Source organism: Somniosus microcephalus, chromosome 7 (genome assembly GCF_052327205.1).
Source record: "Somniosus microcephalus isolate GS21.2 chromosome 7, FLI_Smic_1.0, whole genome shotgun sequence".
Classification (NCBI taxonomy): Eukaryota; Metazoa; Chordata; class Chondrichthyes; order Squaliformes; family Somniosidae; genus Somniosus; species Somniosus microcephalus.
Genome location: NC_140993.1, coordinates 153,861,769 through 153,874,472, shown reverse-complemented (window position 1 = coordinate 153,874,472; position 12,704 = coordinate 153,861,769). Strand labels below are relative to the sequence as shown.

At 49.9% G+C, this 12,704-nt stretch overlaps 1 protein-coding gene across 1 annotated transcript in view; it reads right to left on the bottom strand.

Annotated features, from left to right (window-relative positions):
• c7h8orf34 (chromosome 7 C8orf34 homolog) overlaps positions 1-12,704 on the bottom strand; it is an 880,642-nt gene that overhangs the window by 775,132 nt on the left and 92,806 nt on the right. Inside the window, exon 5 of the mRNA XM_085993120.1 lies at positions 2,833-2,861. Within this exon, the coding sequence (XP_085849246.1) occupies positions 2,833-2,861 (29 nt within the window). The remainder of the gene's footprint in view (positions 1-2,832; positions 2,862-12,704) is intronic.

Below are 12,704 nucleotides of genomic sequence, written 5' to 3'. Positions count from 1 at the left end.
ACCTGTGGCTTCCTATCACTCTGACCACCATGATGACAAATCCAAGTCACCCTGAGCCCTCAATGTGGAACTTCCATTAGCAAAACGACACAGCCCAGAATTTCAACAGTTTGCCATCACTTCATTTTATTACATAGACTAAAGGATGGCATTTAACAATTAAACACAACAGAACCCCCAAGTAACTACCCTTGTGACAATTTGTACTTTATCTTCCTCTTACATGTGTTCCTACATGGTGCTTCCCCTGTGGCTTCAGCAGGTGTGGAGGCCCCTTGCTCACTTTTATGCTGCTCCTGCCTTGACACCTTTGGCGGGCGTCCTCTGGGGTTGCAAGCATATAAGGGCTCGCCAACAGTCTGCTGCTCCTGCGGCTGTGCAGGGGATGAGACGCCCATCTCAGTTGGGTGAGAACTCTGGTGGGGCTCTGACCAAGGGTTCCGCAGTGACATGGGAGTGTGAGCGCTTGGAGAGGAGTCCCCACTTCCTTGTTTTCTGCCACCAACATCCCTCTCATGAGTCAGCCCCACTTCAGAGCTAGCAAGTGGCTTGACAGCACCTTGCTACACTTCAGGGGGGCCATGAGGACCCGTTTCTGCATTGACAGTCCTACTCCTGAGGTCTTCCATGAAGGTCTGGTTTCTCCGCTCAATAGCTGCCCATTGCTCCTCCAGAGATGTCAGTCTATTCTGAACAATCACCATGTTTTCAAGACCCTGGCAACTTAGCTCCTCCATGGCTGTAGCCATCCTCTCCTCTACCATAGCCGTTCTTTCCACGGAGGGAGCCTTCCTTTCCACGGAGGTTGCCATCTTTTCCGTGGTGATGCGTTTATGCGCCAATGCCTCCACAAAGGCTCTGCTCATGTTAGCGATGGACTCCTCCATCTTTTCCACACTCGCAGTGACCCTGGAGACAAAACCTGCAGAGACTCCTGCACCTGTTCCTGGAGTTCCAGCACCGCTCTCCTTCTGGATGGACCCGGAGGCACAGGGTCGACATGCAGCTGAGCCGAGTTGGGAGCATCCTGCGGCCTCCAACGAGGACTCTCCACTGCTGTCCCTGTCTCCACCATCTGCTGATGCTCACTTGTGAGCTGTGATACACCAGGGGACAACACTACATTATCTCCCGAAGGTCTCACCGAGGTGTGAGTGGCTGCGCTGGTGCTGGGTGCGCTTGATTCTGCTGACGCTGCACCCTCAGAGGTTGCAGGTTCCTCTGAGGAGTCTGCTGGCTCAGGCTCTTCCACCTGGACAGTGGGGAGGGGGTCTGTCGGTGGTTCTGTGGGGGAGTAAAGGAATGAGTTAGACATGTGATATAAATGTTGCATGCACATGGAATTGTGAAGATGATCATAAGTCAATCTGTTTCAGCATCAGAAGCCGTATCAGTCACCCATGCAATGTCAATGATAGAGATGCAAAACTATTCTGTCACCAGCTTGCTCTGATGCGCCCGTCTATCCGTCCCCCACTTGCACATCCTTTCGGCTCCCACAATCGCTAGGGCCACCTCCTCAGCGCTGGTGAGCTGGGCTATTGAGGGTGACCCTCCTCCTGTCTTTGCCCTTTCACTTCTATTGTGGGCTCTCTTTTCCTGCAATGAGGGACACAGGTGGAATTTGAGTGAGAATGATGGAGTGAATGCAGAGAATCCATACCATAGATGCTTAGAAGGACACAAAGATGGAGTGAGGTCCCAAGACCAAGGGCCCTCCCTGTGTGTTGTTAGTTGTTGTCATAGCATGACATTGATAGGGAGCGTGAGGGGTGCATAGTCGAATAGTTAAGTGATTGTGTACATAGAGAGAGAGGGATGGTTAAGGGTGCAAGGGATGTAAGGGTAAAGTGGGATGTGGAGGAAGAGTTTGACAATGCAGAGTGCTGGTGATGAGAGGCGATGGGGAGCAGATTGAGGTCATGGGGATGTTATACTCACTTTTCCTGTGCGGACAAGGTCATTAAACCTCTTCCGGCACTGCAGCCAGGTTCTGCTGCAGATTGATCTCGAACTGACATCCTGTGCCACTTGCAGCCACACAGCTTTTGTCTGCTGGGGAGGTTTTTTTCTCCCAGAGGAAGGAAACAGCACCTCCTTCTGAGCTCTGGCTCCCTCCACCAGAGCATGGAGGGAGTCATCATCAAACCGAGGTACGGCCTTGGACCTTGAACTAGACATTTCAAGAGGACAAAACCGTTAGGAAATTAGCAAATAAAAGTTCTGAGGCAGAAAATGAACCAAGGCTGCTTGGAGCCCTTAAATGCAGCTGCATAAATGACGTCATCGGATGTGAGTTTCAGGGCCAAAAGACTCATTGGGCCAGGGGTGTGCACACGCTGGGAATCAATTGCCCAATTAGGGCAAAATAGCTAAATTAACCCGCCTGACATCGGAGGCGGGAGCAGAACCCGCCGACCACCTGACCCGCCCCCAACCCGCCACCAATGGCAAAATCCAGCTCTAAATGTATATGTAATGACTAGCCAGTTTTCTATTATTCCTGTTTTTGAATTTGTGTTGGATACAACCAGCCAAAGTAAAATCTGGAGCACCAACCATATTTATTGGCAGCTGTTAAACATATGTATCATCCTCCAGTCCCTACCCCAGACTGCACAAAATAGTCCACGGCAACACTTAAAAGTATTATTAGTTCAGTTCGAACAAGTTGTCAAAATATGAAGATTTACTCTTGGTTTGTAACATTTAGTTACTAACATCCATGCTTAAAAGTTTGCAACATAACTAGAATACGTCAGTGAAAATAATGAACCTTTACAATATTTTATTCCTGTTTTATGAAATTAAAGTACAAAAACCAGCACTTACCTGATCAAATTCATCAGGAGTAGCAATACCTGGCCAAACAAAAAAAGAGAAAAAATTAAAATTAAAATAAAGTTAAAAGGTTGTGCCCTTTTAACAAACAGATTGCACTGTTTTAGAATCATGTGTAAAATTCTTATTTTAAATTTAACAAATTGAAATGAATTGTTAACAATGCCAGTGGCATTTGTGTGATTCCTACTGTCAACAGGAATACTGTGATGAAGTACGAGTGACAGATCCCAGAAGCTGCAAAAAATATATTAATATTTCAACCCTTTTTGTCACACAGACCCAGCTACTGGAGTATTGGGAAGAGACCTCATACCAGCATCAAAAGCAATAGGTTTTACTTTCTTAAAATTAAATTGCAAACCTATTGCTCATTTCTCATCATCCTGTTCAAGCACTCTTGTAGCTATAAATGTTTTTGAAAACTACTATAACTTTGTATCCATCAAAGAATTACTTCCCCCCCCCCCCACCCCCACAGTCCACCTCCGCTCTCCTTCCGATACACAATCCAAAGATTTATTGCCGTTTACTGAAGCTCATAAACAATGTAAATTAGTTGACAGACTATAACATGGAGCTTTGAAAAAGTTGTTTAACACAAGGCAAAAGGTGATTGTACCACAATAACAATTTCAAAATGGGTCAATGGATAGCAACGTATAACATTTTCTGTACTCAATGTTTACATTAAATTAAACTGTATAAATCCTGCCATTCAGAAGTGGCAGGAACATTATCATTCTAGGGTACAATGCAGAGCTGGTGTTGCAACTGAGAAATATAGGTCAGATTTCAAACCTGCGTCAGAGCTCAAATAAAGTTTAATACCTGTTCCACTTTCATGCATTTTATTGCAGAGATGAGCACAATGCCAAACCTAACATACAAGCTAATCAAAGTTTAATTGGTGGCAACATTTTCCCCTGGAAAATGAATTAATTTGGCCATACTGACTCAGATTAGTGTTCCACACTGGTCAGCATGCATTTATTAATGTCGATCTGCAAGTAATTTGGGATTTGTTCCACTTCCAAACTGTTGCATTTTACCTGCTGTAAGAACCAACTTCAAACAGACTCCAGTCCTTTTGCATCTAGCAGCTGCCAAGATAATTTCAATGGAAGCATACTTCAAAGATGTCTTGTCAGATTTTTTTTACTATGTCTCTTTTTTTCTCTCGCTCTCTTAATTATACCTTTCTTTCCCTCTCTTTATTAAGCTCATCCAAAACTCTGCTGCCCATACCCTATCTCTCTCATATGCTAGGTGATGCTTACCTATCACCCCTGTTCTTGGTGACCTACAATGGCCCCAAAACTCCGATTGGCCTACTCCTGCTCCTATTTCTTATGTTCTTATGTTCTTATTCTCATCCTGGAGTTCAAATCACTCCATATCCTCACACCTGCTCCGGGGGGCGCTAACGGGGTGCAAATGGGACGCAAATACCCTAGCGGCCGGGCACAGCGCCGCTAAAGCCTCCAGCGAAATTCAGCGAGGTGTTAGCGGCGGCAGTAGCCGGTAGCTCCCCGCAGTGCTGTACCACCAGCGATGATGTCATCGCTGTGCACAGCGCCCCACTCGCGCCCTGGCCGCAAACTTCCCTTGCGCCCCCTGACCTATCGCCGGATGATATGTCCAACAGGGTCAGAGGGCATTTTTTGCAGTGGCAGTGGCACTACTTAAAGGGCAGGTGCTGGATGGCCATTTTTATTTTGGCCGACTGCCAGCACCTGACCCCTTTCCCTTTTTTATGCGGGGTGCCAGCCGCGATCACTTAGCCCAGCCCTCCTCTTGAGGGCCAGGCTGTTTTCACGGCACCTTGCTGGCCCAGCAGAACCCCATTGTGTGCAGCGCTAGGTCCTTCTCCTTTACGTAGTGCCGCGAACTTCAGCAGTACTACTTTAATAATAACATGGAGGGCGGAATCTTACCTGGAAGGCTGAGTTCGAGGCAGGACTGCTGGTTTTCGGGTCCCAGTCCCACCCCCAGTGACGTCTGACGAGCTGACGCTATTTTCCCCTGATTGGCCTTGTTAAGCCCGCCCTGCGGGCTTGTCGGCCAATTAAGGGAAAGCCGGTGTCAGATGATGTCAGTTGATGACGCTTCACCTGCCGGTTTTATTAAAGGCACATGAACCACACTTGTTTGACAGATGATTTGACAGTGTTTGACAGCATTGAGGTGCTGTCAAACACTGACAATCACTGCACACAGGTGAGCCCTTTCACCCAGGCTCTCCAATTACTCGCTCCTTAGGATAAAACAGATGGCAGCTGCAGCTGAGATTGCAGAAGCCATCTGTCACTTCTCCCGATGAGATGAGCCTACACAAACACTTCACAGCTTGTCACCTACAGAAACATCTAAACACATAAAAAATTACTTTCATAACTTTTCCTTAGCTCTGATACTCACCAGTGTCCCAATGAATCCTTTAAACCACTTCTGCAGCTGTCATATACACAAAAATTACAGTAGACCCACATCACACCTCACTTACCCTGGTGGGGTTCCCTGACGTTGGGAAGCCTGCAGCAGCAGTCGAAAAATGGGAAAAAGCCTCTTAACTGCCTGCTAACTACCTGTTAACAAGCAGATTAGTGGCTATAATCCTCTTCCCGCCTCTAGGAGTCGGGACCCTGCGCAAATCGGGGACCCGACTCCCGGAAAGATTGGTTGGAGGCGGGTTGGGAGCGGGTTTGGGACCCGCTCCCATTTTGGGGGATTTTCCCAGCTGTCCCACCTCCAGACATGCCTCCTCAGGCTGATAAAATCCAGCCCAAAATTTCTGTGTTATTCAAGACAGAGATTGATAGATTTGTGAATATTAAGGAAATCAAAGGATATGGGGATAGTTCAGGATAGTGGAGTTGAAGTAGAAGATAAGCCATGATCTTACTGAATGGCGGAGCAGGCTCGAAGGGCCAAATGGCCTACTCCTGCTCCTATTTCTTATGTTCTTATATTCTATCCCACCAATTCCCAAACTATTTGCCTGCCTTTACAAAGAACAACATTAAACTTTCATAACAAAAGTCATGTTATCTTATGTTCTTAAACTAAGCTGAAATTAAACCAGTTTAATGATGATGAAGAGTGACAAACTAGTTGGGAATATTGTAGTTCAGGACAGGAGCCATAATCTATTGGATTTCCTGCTGGATTAACATCTAATCTGTCCCCACTATTAGGTGAGAGAACATTATAGTTCTAAATTACAAAAGCAATAAGATATAAAGGCCTAGAAATTCAGTTGGGCGCGCCAGCCGTTAGCGCCTTAGGAGGAGTAGATCTCAAGCACTAGGCGCTTAGCGCCCGGGCGCAGCGCGATCTGCGCCTCGCCCCAACTTCAGTACACATTTAGCGCTGGCGCAAAGTCTTAGCGCGCGCCCTGCTGCGCGCGCAGATCATGACGTCATTTCGTCGTGCAACGCCCTTTGTGCGCCCTGAACCGGAACTTCACTCGCGCCGGCCCATTGTGCGCCAGGCGGCCCTAACGACTGTGAAGTGGAACGGTACACAGCCGAGGCGGGCCGCGGGGAGCGCTAATTAAAGGGCACCTACCCTGCACTATAAAGGCCAGCCATTTTGCAGCATTCACTCTTGTGCAACGGTTTTTTGGAGAGAGACCAAGGAGGAGAGCTTACTGGTTTGGACCAACACTAGGACAGGTATTTTTGGCTCAGGCCAGAGCTTAGCAATTATCTTTGCCTTCATTGAGAGCTCAGTGTTTGCCAGCATATAATGGGGGCTGCATTGGGTGCCAACGCTGACTTTCAGCCTTATGCCAGAAGGGCTTACAGACGCCGTGAGAGAGTGGCAGCCCTGGCTAGACGCAGAGGGGGTAACAGGCGTCGCCAACTGAGGCCTTACCCACCCAGGGTATACCGCCAGCAGTCCTCCTATCTGACCATGTCTGCCGTGATGTGTGTTAGGAGGCTGCGATTCAGAAGGGAGGTGGTTGCAGACATCTGCCAGCTGCTTCACAGAGATCTGCAGCCACAGCTGATGCGCAGGGCGTCTCTGTCGGTGGCAGTGAAGGTGACGGTGGCTCTCAACTTCTATGCCACCGGCTCCTTCCAATCCGCTGCTGGGGACATCGCTAACATCTCCCAGTTCGCCGTGCATTGCTGCATCCACCAGGTGACCGAAGCCCTTTTCAGAAGGAGACATCAATTCATCTCCTTCCCCATGACCCTGGACAAGCAGCAGCAGCGTGCAGTGGGATTTGCAAGAATAGCGAGCTTCCCCATGGTGCAGGGCGCCATTGACTGCACGCATGTGGCTTTGCGGGCACCTCTGGAGCATGCCGAGGATTACCGCAACCGGAAGGGCTACCATTCCCTCAACGTACAGCTGGTGTGTGACCACAGGCAGCGCATCCTAGCTGTCAATGCCCGCTTTCCAGGCAGCAGCCACGATGCCTTTATCCTGCGACAGACAACTGTGGCTGACATGTTCCAGGCACAGCCTCACCCAAGAGGATGGCTTATCGGAGACAAAGGCTATCCTTTGTGTACCTGGCTCATGACCCCGCTCCGCGCGCCCACGACCCCTGCTGAAGAGGCATACAACGAGAGCCATCAAGCGACTAGGAACATCATAGAACAAACAATCGGCGTCCTCAAGCAACGGTTCCGCTGTCTCGATCGCTCCGGGGGAGCCCTCCAGTATTTGCAGGAGTGAGTCTCCCAATTCGTCATCGTTTGCTGCATGCTGCACAACCTGGCTATCCACAGGACTCAGGCACTGCCACCTCACGTTGGACCACCACCTCAGGAGGAGGAGCAGGAGGAGCATGAGGAGGAGGAGGATGAAGAGTACCAGCCCAGGAGGGAGGCACAAGGTCCAAGGGCCGCCCGTCAGCGGCTTATTGAACGTCACTTCTAGGCCCCCTGTCAGGGAATGGCTTGTGCCAATGAAAGAACATGATTGCAGCCGCTCCGCAAGCCCTCAGCCGGTTAAGGCAACAAACACTTCAAAGATCAAACATGGACAATGTTAATAAATAAAATGCTTTATTGTACAAACTCAGGGCCCTTCCCACATGAAAACCAAAAACAGACGAAACCCCCAAAAAACACTCAAACACATTACTCACTCCCACAACCTGGAGAGGATTAACAAAACAGTGCAACTAAAATGGCCGTCATCCTCGGCCTTTGTAAAAAAACAAACATCACATCCTCGGCCTTCAAAAAACAAACATCCAATTCTCGGCCTCAAAAAACAAACATCCAATTCTCGGCCTCAAAAAACAAACATCCAATTCTCGGCCTCAAAAAACAAACACAACTGGCCACACATTCGACTTTTTGGCCCGCTAGGGGGATGCCTTGGCCATCTTTGTGTGGCCCATGCCCGCCCTGCTGCTCCTCCTCAAAGTAAGGCCATTGGCTGCTGCAAGGCTGGGGGCAGGCTGCAGAGGGGCACGTGTTGTGACGGCAGATGCCCTTGGGGGTCGGCCTAGTCGAGGTCTGGTCGTCGAGCGGGCGGCTGTTGAATGCTGCAGCTGTGGCTGGCCAGCATCAGTCGCTGCAGCAGCTCCTGGCAGCTCCACTGGGGGAGTGGCAGTGGCGGCTGGAGGAATGGGGGCAAGCTGGCGGATGGCAGGCGCTCGCTGGTCACCTGAGACACTGGCACTCGCCCGGGCCAGCACTGCAGCATGCGCACCAATCTGCCGAGGGACTGACCGCTGTGCTGCTGCAGCGCGCCGGGTGCCCTGGCGATGCCTGGCTGACACAGCGAGTGTGGCAGCAGTGAGTGCCCGTGTTGACCTGTTCAGTGACCTCATCAGAGCACCCAGTGACTGCATGGCACCACTGATCAGCTGCCCACTCGCTGCCTGAGCTGCCCCGAATGCTGCCCGACTCGCTGCCTGCTCTGCCCCGAATTCCGCCAAACTGATGGCCTGTGAGGCCCCGACGTCGGTCACACTCCGAGAGAGGGACTCGATGGCCTCAGGCAACCGTGCCACTGCCCCCATGAGCTCCGTGTGCCGGCGCTCCGAGTCCGCGGACAAGTCCTCGAGGCTTTCCATCTCCTCAGCGAAGACCATCTCCGGACTGGAGGCCGGACTCTCCCTCTGGGGAGAAGGCCGCCGAGCTGGCCGACCCTTCCTGCGTTGCTGGACGCCGCTGGGCCCAGCAATTGGACTCCCCTCCGACCCTTCCCCCCTCTGGGGAGAAGGCCGCCGAGCTGGCCGACCCTTCCTGCGTTGCTGGACGCCGCTGGGCCCAGCAATTGGACTCCCCTCCGACCCTTCCCCCCTCTGGGGAGAAGGCCGCTGAGCTTCCACCCCCCTCCCACGTTTCTGCAGGCCGCAGGTCCCATGAGCTCCCCTCCCCTCCGACACTTCCGCCACGCTCCCCTCCAGGGAAGACGTGTCCCCTACATTCGCATGGGTTGCCGCGGCTGAGGGTTCCCCTGATGGGCCGCCTTCCTCTTGCTCCTCCTCCTCTTCTGAGGGGCTGTCACTGGCAAGTTCAGGGACCTCCTCCTCACCATCTGAAAGCAGGAAGGCACAAGAGTAGCTTTAGAGTGAGGAGAGGGCGTCAGCGAGGGATGCATGAGTGGTGGCATTCAGCGCATTGGTCGGACAGTGGCAAAGGATGTAGATCTGATGCGCAAGTGGGACGAGAGAGGTCCAAAAGGTGATGTCCTTACCATTGGTGCCCAGAACAGGGTCGGCATCTCCACATGCAACGGGGCCAATCACCCGGCCACCCATGATGCACTCCACGCGATGTTGCAGCTCGGTGAGCGGCTGGATCTGGGGTCGGCCTCCCCTGGTCGCAGTCCGGCTCTTCTTATTATTGGCCAGCTTGGCCTGCAAGAGAAAGGACGGCCTCTAAGTACAGTGTGTAGCCCTGATCTTGTGTGCACTGCCTCCCATGGTGGAATAGCCTGGCCAGTGTGTCGCTCTGATCTTGTGTGCACTGCCTCCCATGGTGGAATAGCCTGGCCAGTGTGTCGCCCTGATCTTGTGTGCACTGCCTCCCATGGTGGAATAGCTTGGCCAGTGTGTTAAGTGCAGAATGTGCAATTGATGTTCATGCCTGTCCCATAGCTGCTGGATGAGGGCTGGCCGTTAGGGCTTTCAGGTCCCTTTGCCCATAATGTGAGGTGCACATGCAAGGATGAGGAGGACACTGGAAAGGGTACTCACCCAGACAATCCGAGTGAGGTCATTAAACTTTTTGCGGCATTGGACACCGGTCCTGGGGACCTCGCTGTTGGCTGACACCTTGCTGGCGACATGCCTCCAGGCTCTCCGGTAGACGCGGACCGGCGCCTTCCTGCCATTGTCCGGGTACAAAATATGGCGCCTCTTCGCCACACCACCAACCAGCACACTCAGATCAAGCTCTGAGAAGCGCTGCGCTCGTTCACGGGCCTTCTGCATGGCTTCAGGCGCTATTTGGGTCCAGCAGCAGTGTTCAGGCCTAGCTGGAGGGCTCCACTATCCAGGGCGTGGCAGCAGACCAAGTCGACCCTTCCCCCTTAAGAGCTGGCCGGCGCCAGGGTGTCTGCTGTCAATCACGAGATGGCCGCACCTGCGCTGCGCCCGGCCTCGGCGCTCTCGCTCAGCACCTCCGGCTTAGCGCCTAAAGAGAGGCGTGGAGCGCCAGTTTTAGCGCTCGAGCAAACTCTTAGGGCGAAGCTAATGAATATCGGAGAAGTGGCCTCGATTTTGCGCCGGGCGCAAACTTTAGCGGCCGCCCGACTTTACCGCCCCAAAAGTGGCTACAATGAATTTCTAGGCCAAAGTATGTTTGCATATTTTACCATCACTGTTTCCTGATGTATTGCTAGTGCTGATGATTGCCTTACTTGCTATTTCAACTAGAATAATAACTTGCGGTTAACTCATGGACCCCATTAACAAGGTCTGAAAAGATATACTTCTGAAATACTCTTGTGTGGTATATTTGTTTTTTTGTCTGTGTTGCTAAGCTTATGAGCTCACCAAGAGGGGTGGGGTGGGCAATAGCTGGGGCTACAGAATTGAAATGCCAGAAGCTGTTTAAAGGGCCACACAAAATCCCTGAAGTTCCCCATCCAGCTGTCTCCATTTTGAAAATTTACCGCAGCTGGTAAGGGACTTTAAATGGAACATCCCTCTCTTATTTTAAGTGCCTGCCTGCTGTGTTATTATAAAGTTGCCACTGCTTCTCCTGTTGCTCAATTTTATACAGGCATGACTAGCATCCAGTGTTATTAAAGATGGAAAATGGCATATGATATCACTCCATCAATACCACCTTGTTAGAATACACTTGTCCTTATTTGATTGGGCACTTCTGGCACCCAGCAGAAGTGACACCAGAAGATGAAAATCCTGACTGATTTTTCATCTCCCATCCAAGGGCCATTGAAACAAATTGTAACATCTCCATTTCTGCAATGGCTGAGATCAGCTAACTTAGCACAGACTGGTGACCTTCCTAGTATGGCTCAGTACCAACCTGGCAGTGCATTTAACCACACAGCCAGCAGAAGAGTGCATTTTGGATGAAAGCTTAATGAAAAAGTATCATTGGGTAGTTGGAAAATTATATTTCAAGGTGTTGTCATTCTGATGTCAGTCTAAAGAATCTAGAAATAAGTACTGTAATGGAATTACAGTACATGAATATCAGAAGGGTGATATTTACCATCGCCAGTATTCTGAAATCATTAAGCGTAATTGCATTGTTTGTGTTCCTAAAGAGCAGCTCCACAAAAGCTGGATCCTGATCACTTTATTTTCTTCATTAGCAGAACAAACATATTGAGAAGATCAAACATATTCAGCACATCCCTATATGTGTTATTCCATCAGAGAAGAAGTGTTGACTCTTCCCATCCTGAATAATTCAGCATTTAAACAGTACCCCACTAATCACAGCCTTATTAGATGACTTGCATTGTATGGGTTACCTGTGAAATCGCCACATCTCGTACAATGACAGCAAAATATGGCAAACCTAACAAAATGCATGCCTGGCAGTGCTCAAAACTGACAAGGAACCAAAAATTGGCTGCAGTCAGCTGGGAAGAACCAACTCCCATAACTCTTCTATCTGGCAGCTGACGCTTGTTTTTAAAAGCAGGCTCTTGAGACAGACTTTCTAGTAAGCGGATAGTGTTTTCCTGATTAGCTGAGTATAACAGTAACATTCCTTTATTAATATCATTCTGATACCAGTTTGGGATAGGAGGGAAAAATGAAGGAAGACAGATTAACTTGGAAAAAAGGTAGAATGATTAAAAAGGGTAATGAAATGTTGGGCTATTTCTCAAGAGGGCTAAAATAGCGAGAGGATTCGAGTACAGGAGCAAGGATGTCTTGCTGCAGTTGTACAGGGCCTTGGTGAGACCACACCTTGAGTATTGTGTGCAGTTTTGGTCGCCTTATCTGAGGAAGGATGTTCTTGCCATGGAGGGAGTGCAGCGAAGATTCACCAGACTGATACCTGGGATGGCAGGAATGACGTATGAAGAGAGATTGGGTCGATTAGACTTATATTCGCTAGAGTTTAGAAGAATGAGAGGGGATCTCATTGAAACTTATAAAATTCTAACAGGACTAGATAGACTAGATGCAGGAAGGCTGTTCCCGATGGCGGGGGAGTACAGAACCAGGGGTCACAGTCTAAGGATAAGGGGTAAGCCATTTAGGACTGAGATGAGGAGGAATGTCTTCACCCAGAGAGTGGTGAACCTGTGGAATTCTCTACCACAGAAGACAGTTGAGGCCAATTCATTAAATATAGTCAAGAAGGAGTTAGATATATTTCTTAAGGCTAAGGGGATCAAGGGATATGGGAAGAAAGCAGGGACAGGGTACTGAATTTGGATGATCAGCCATGATC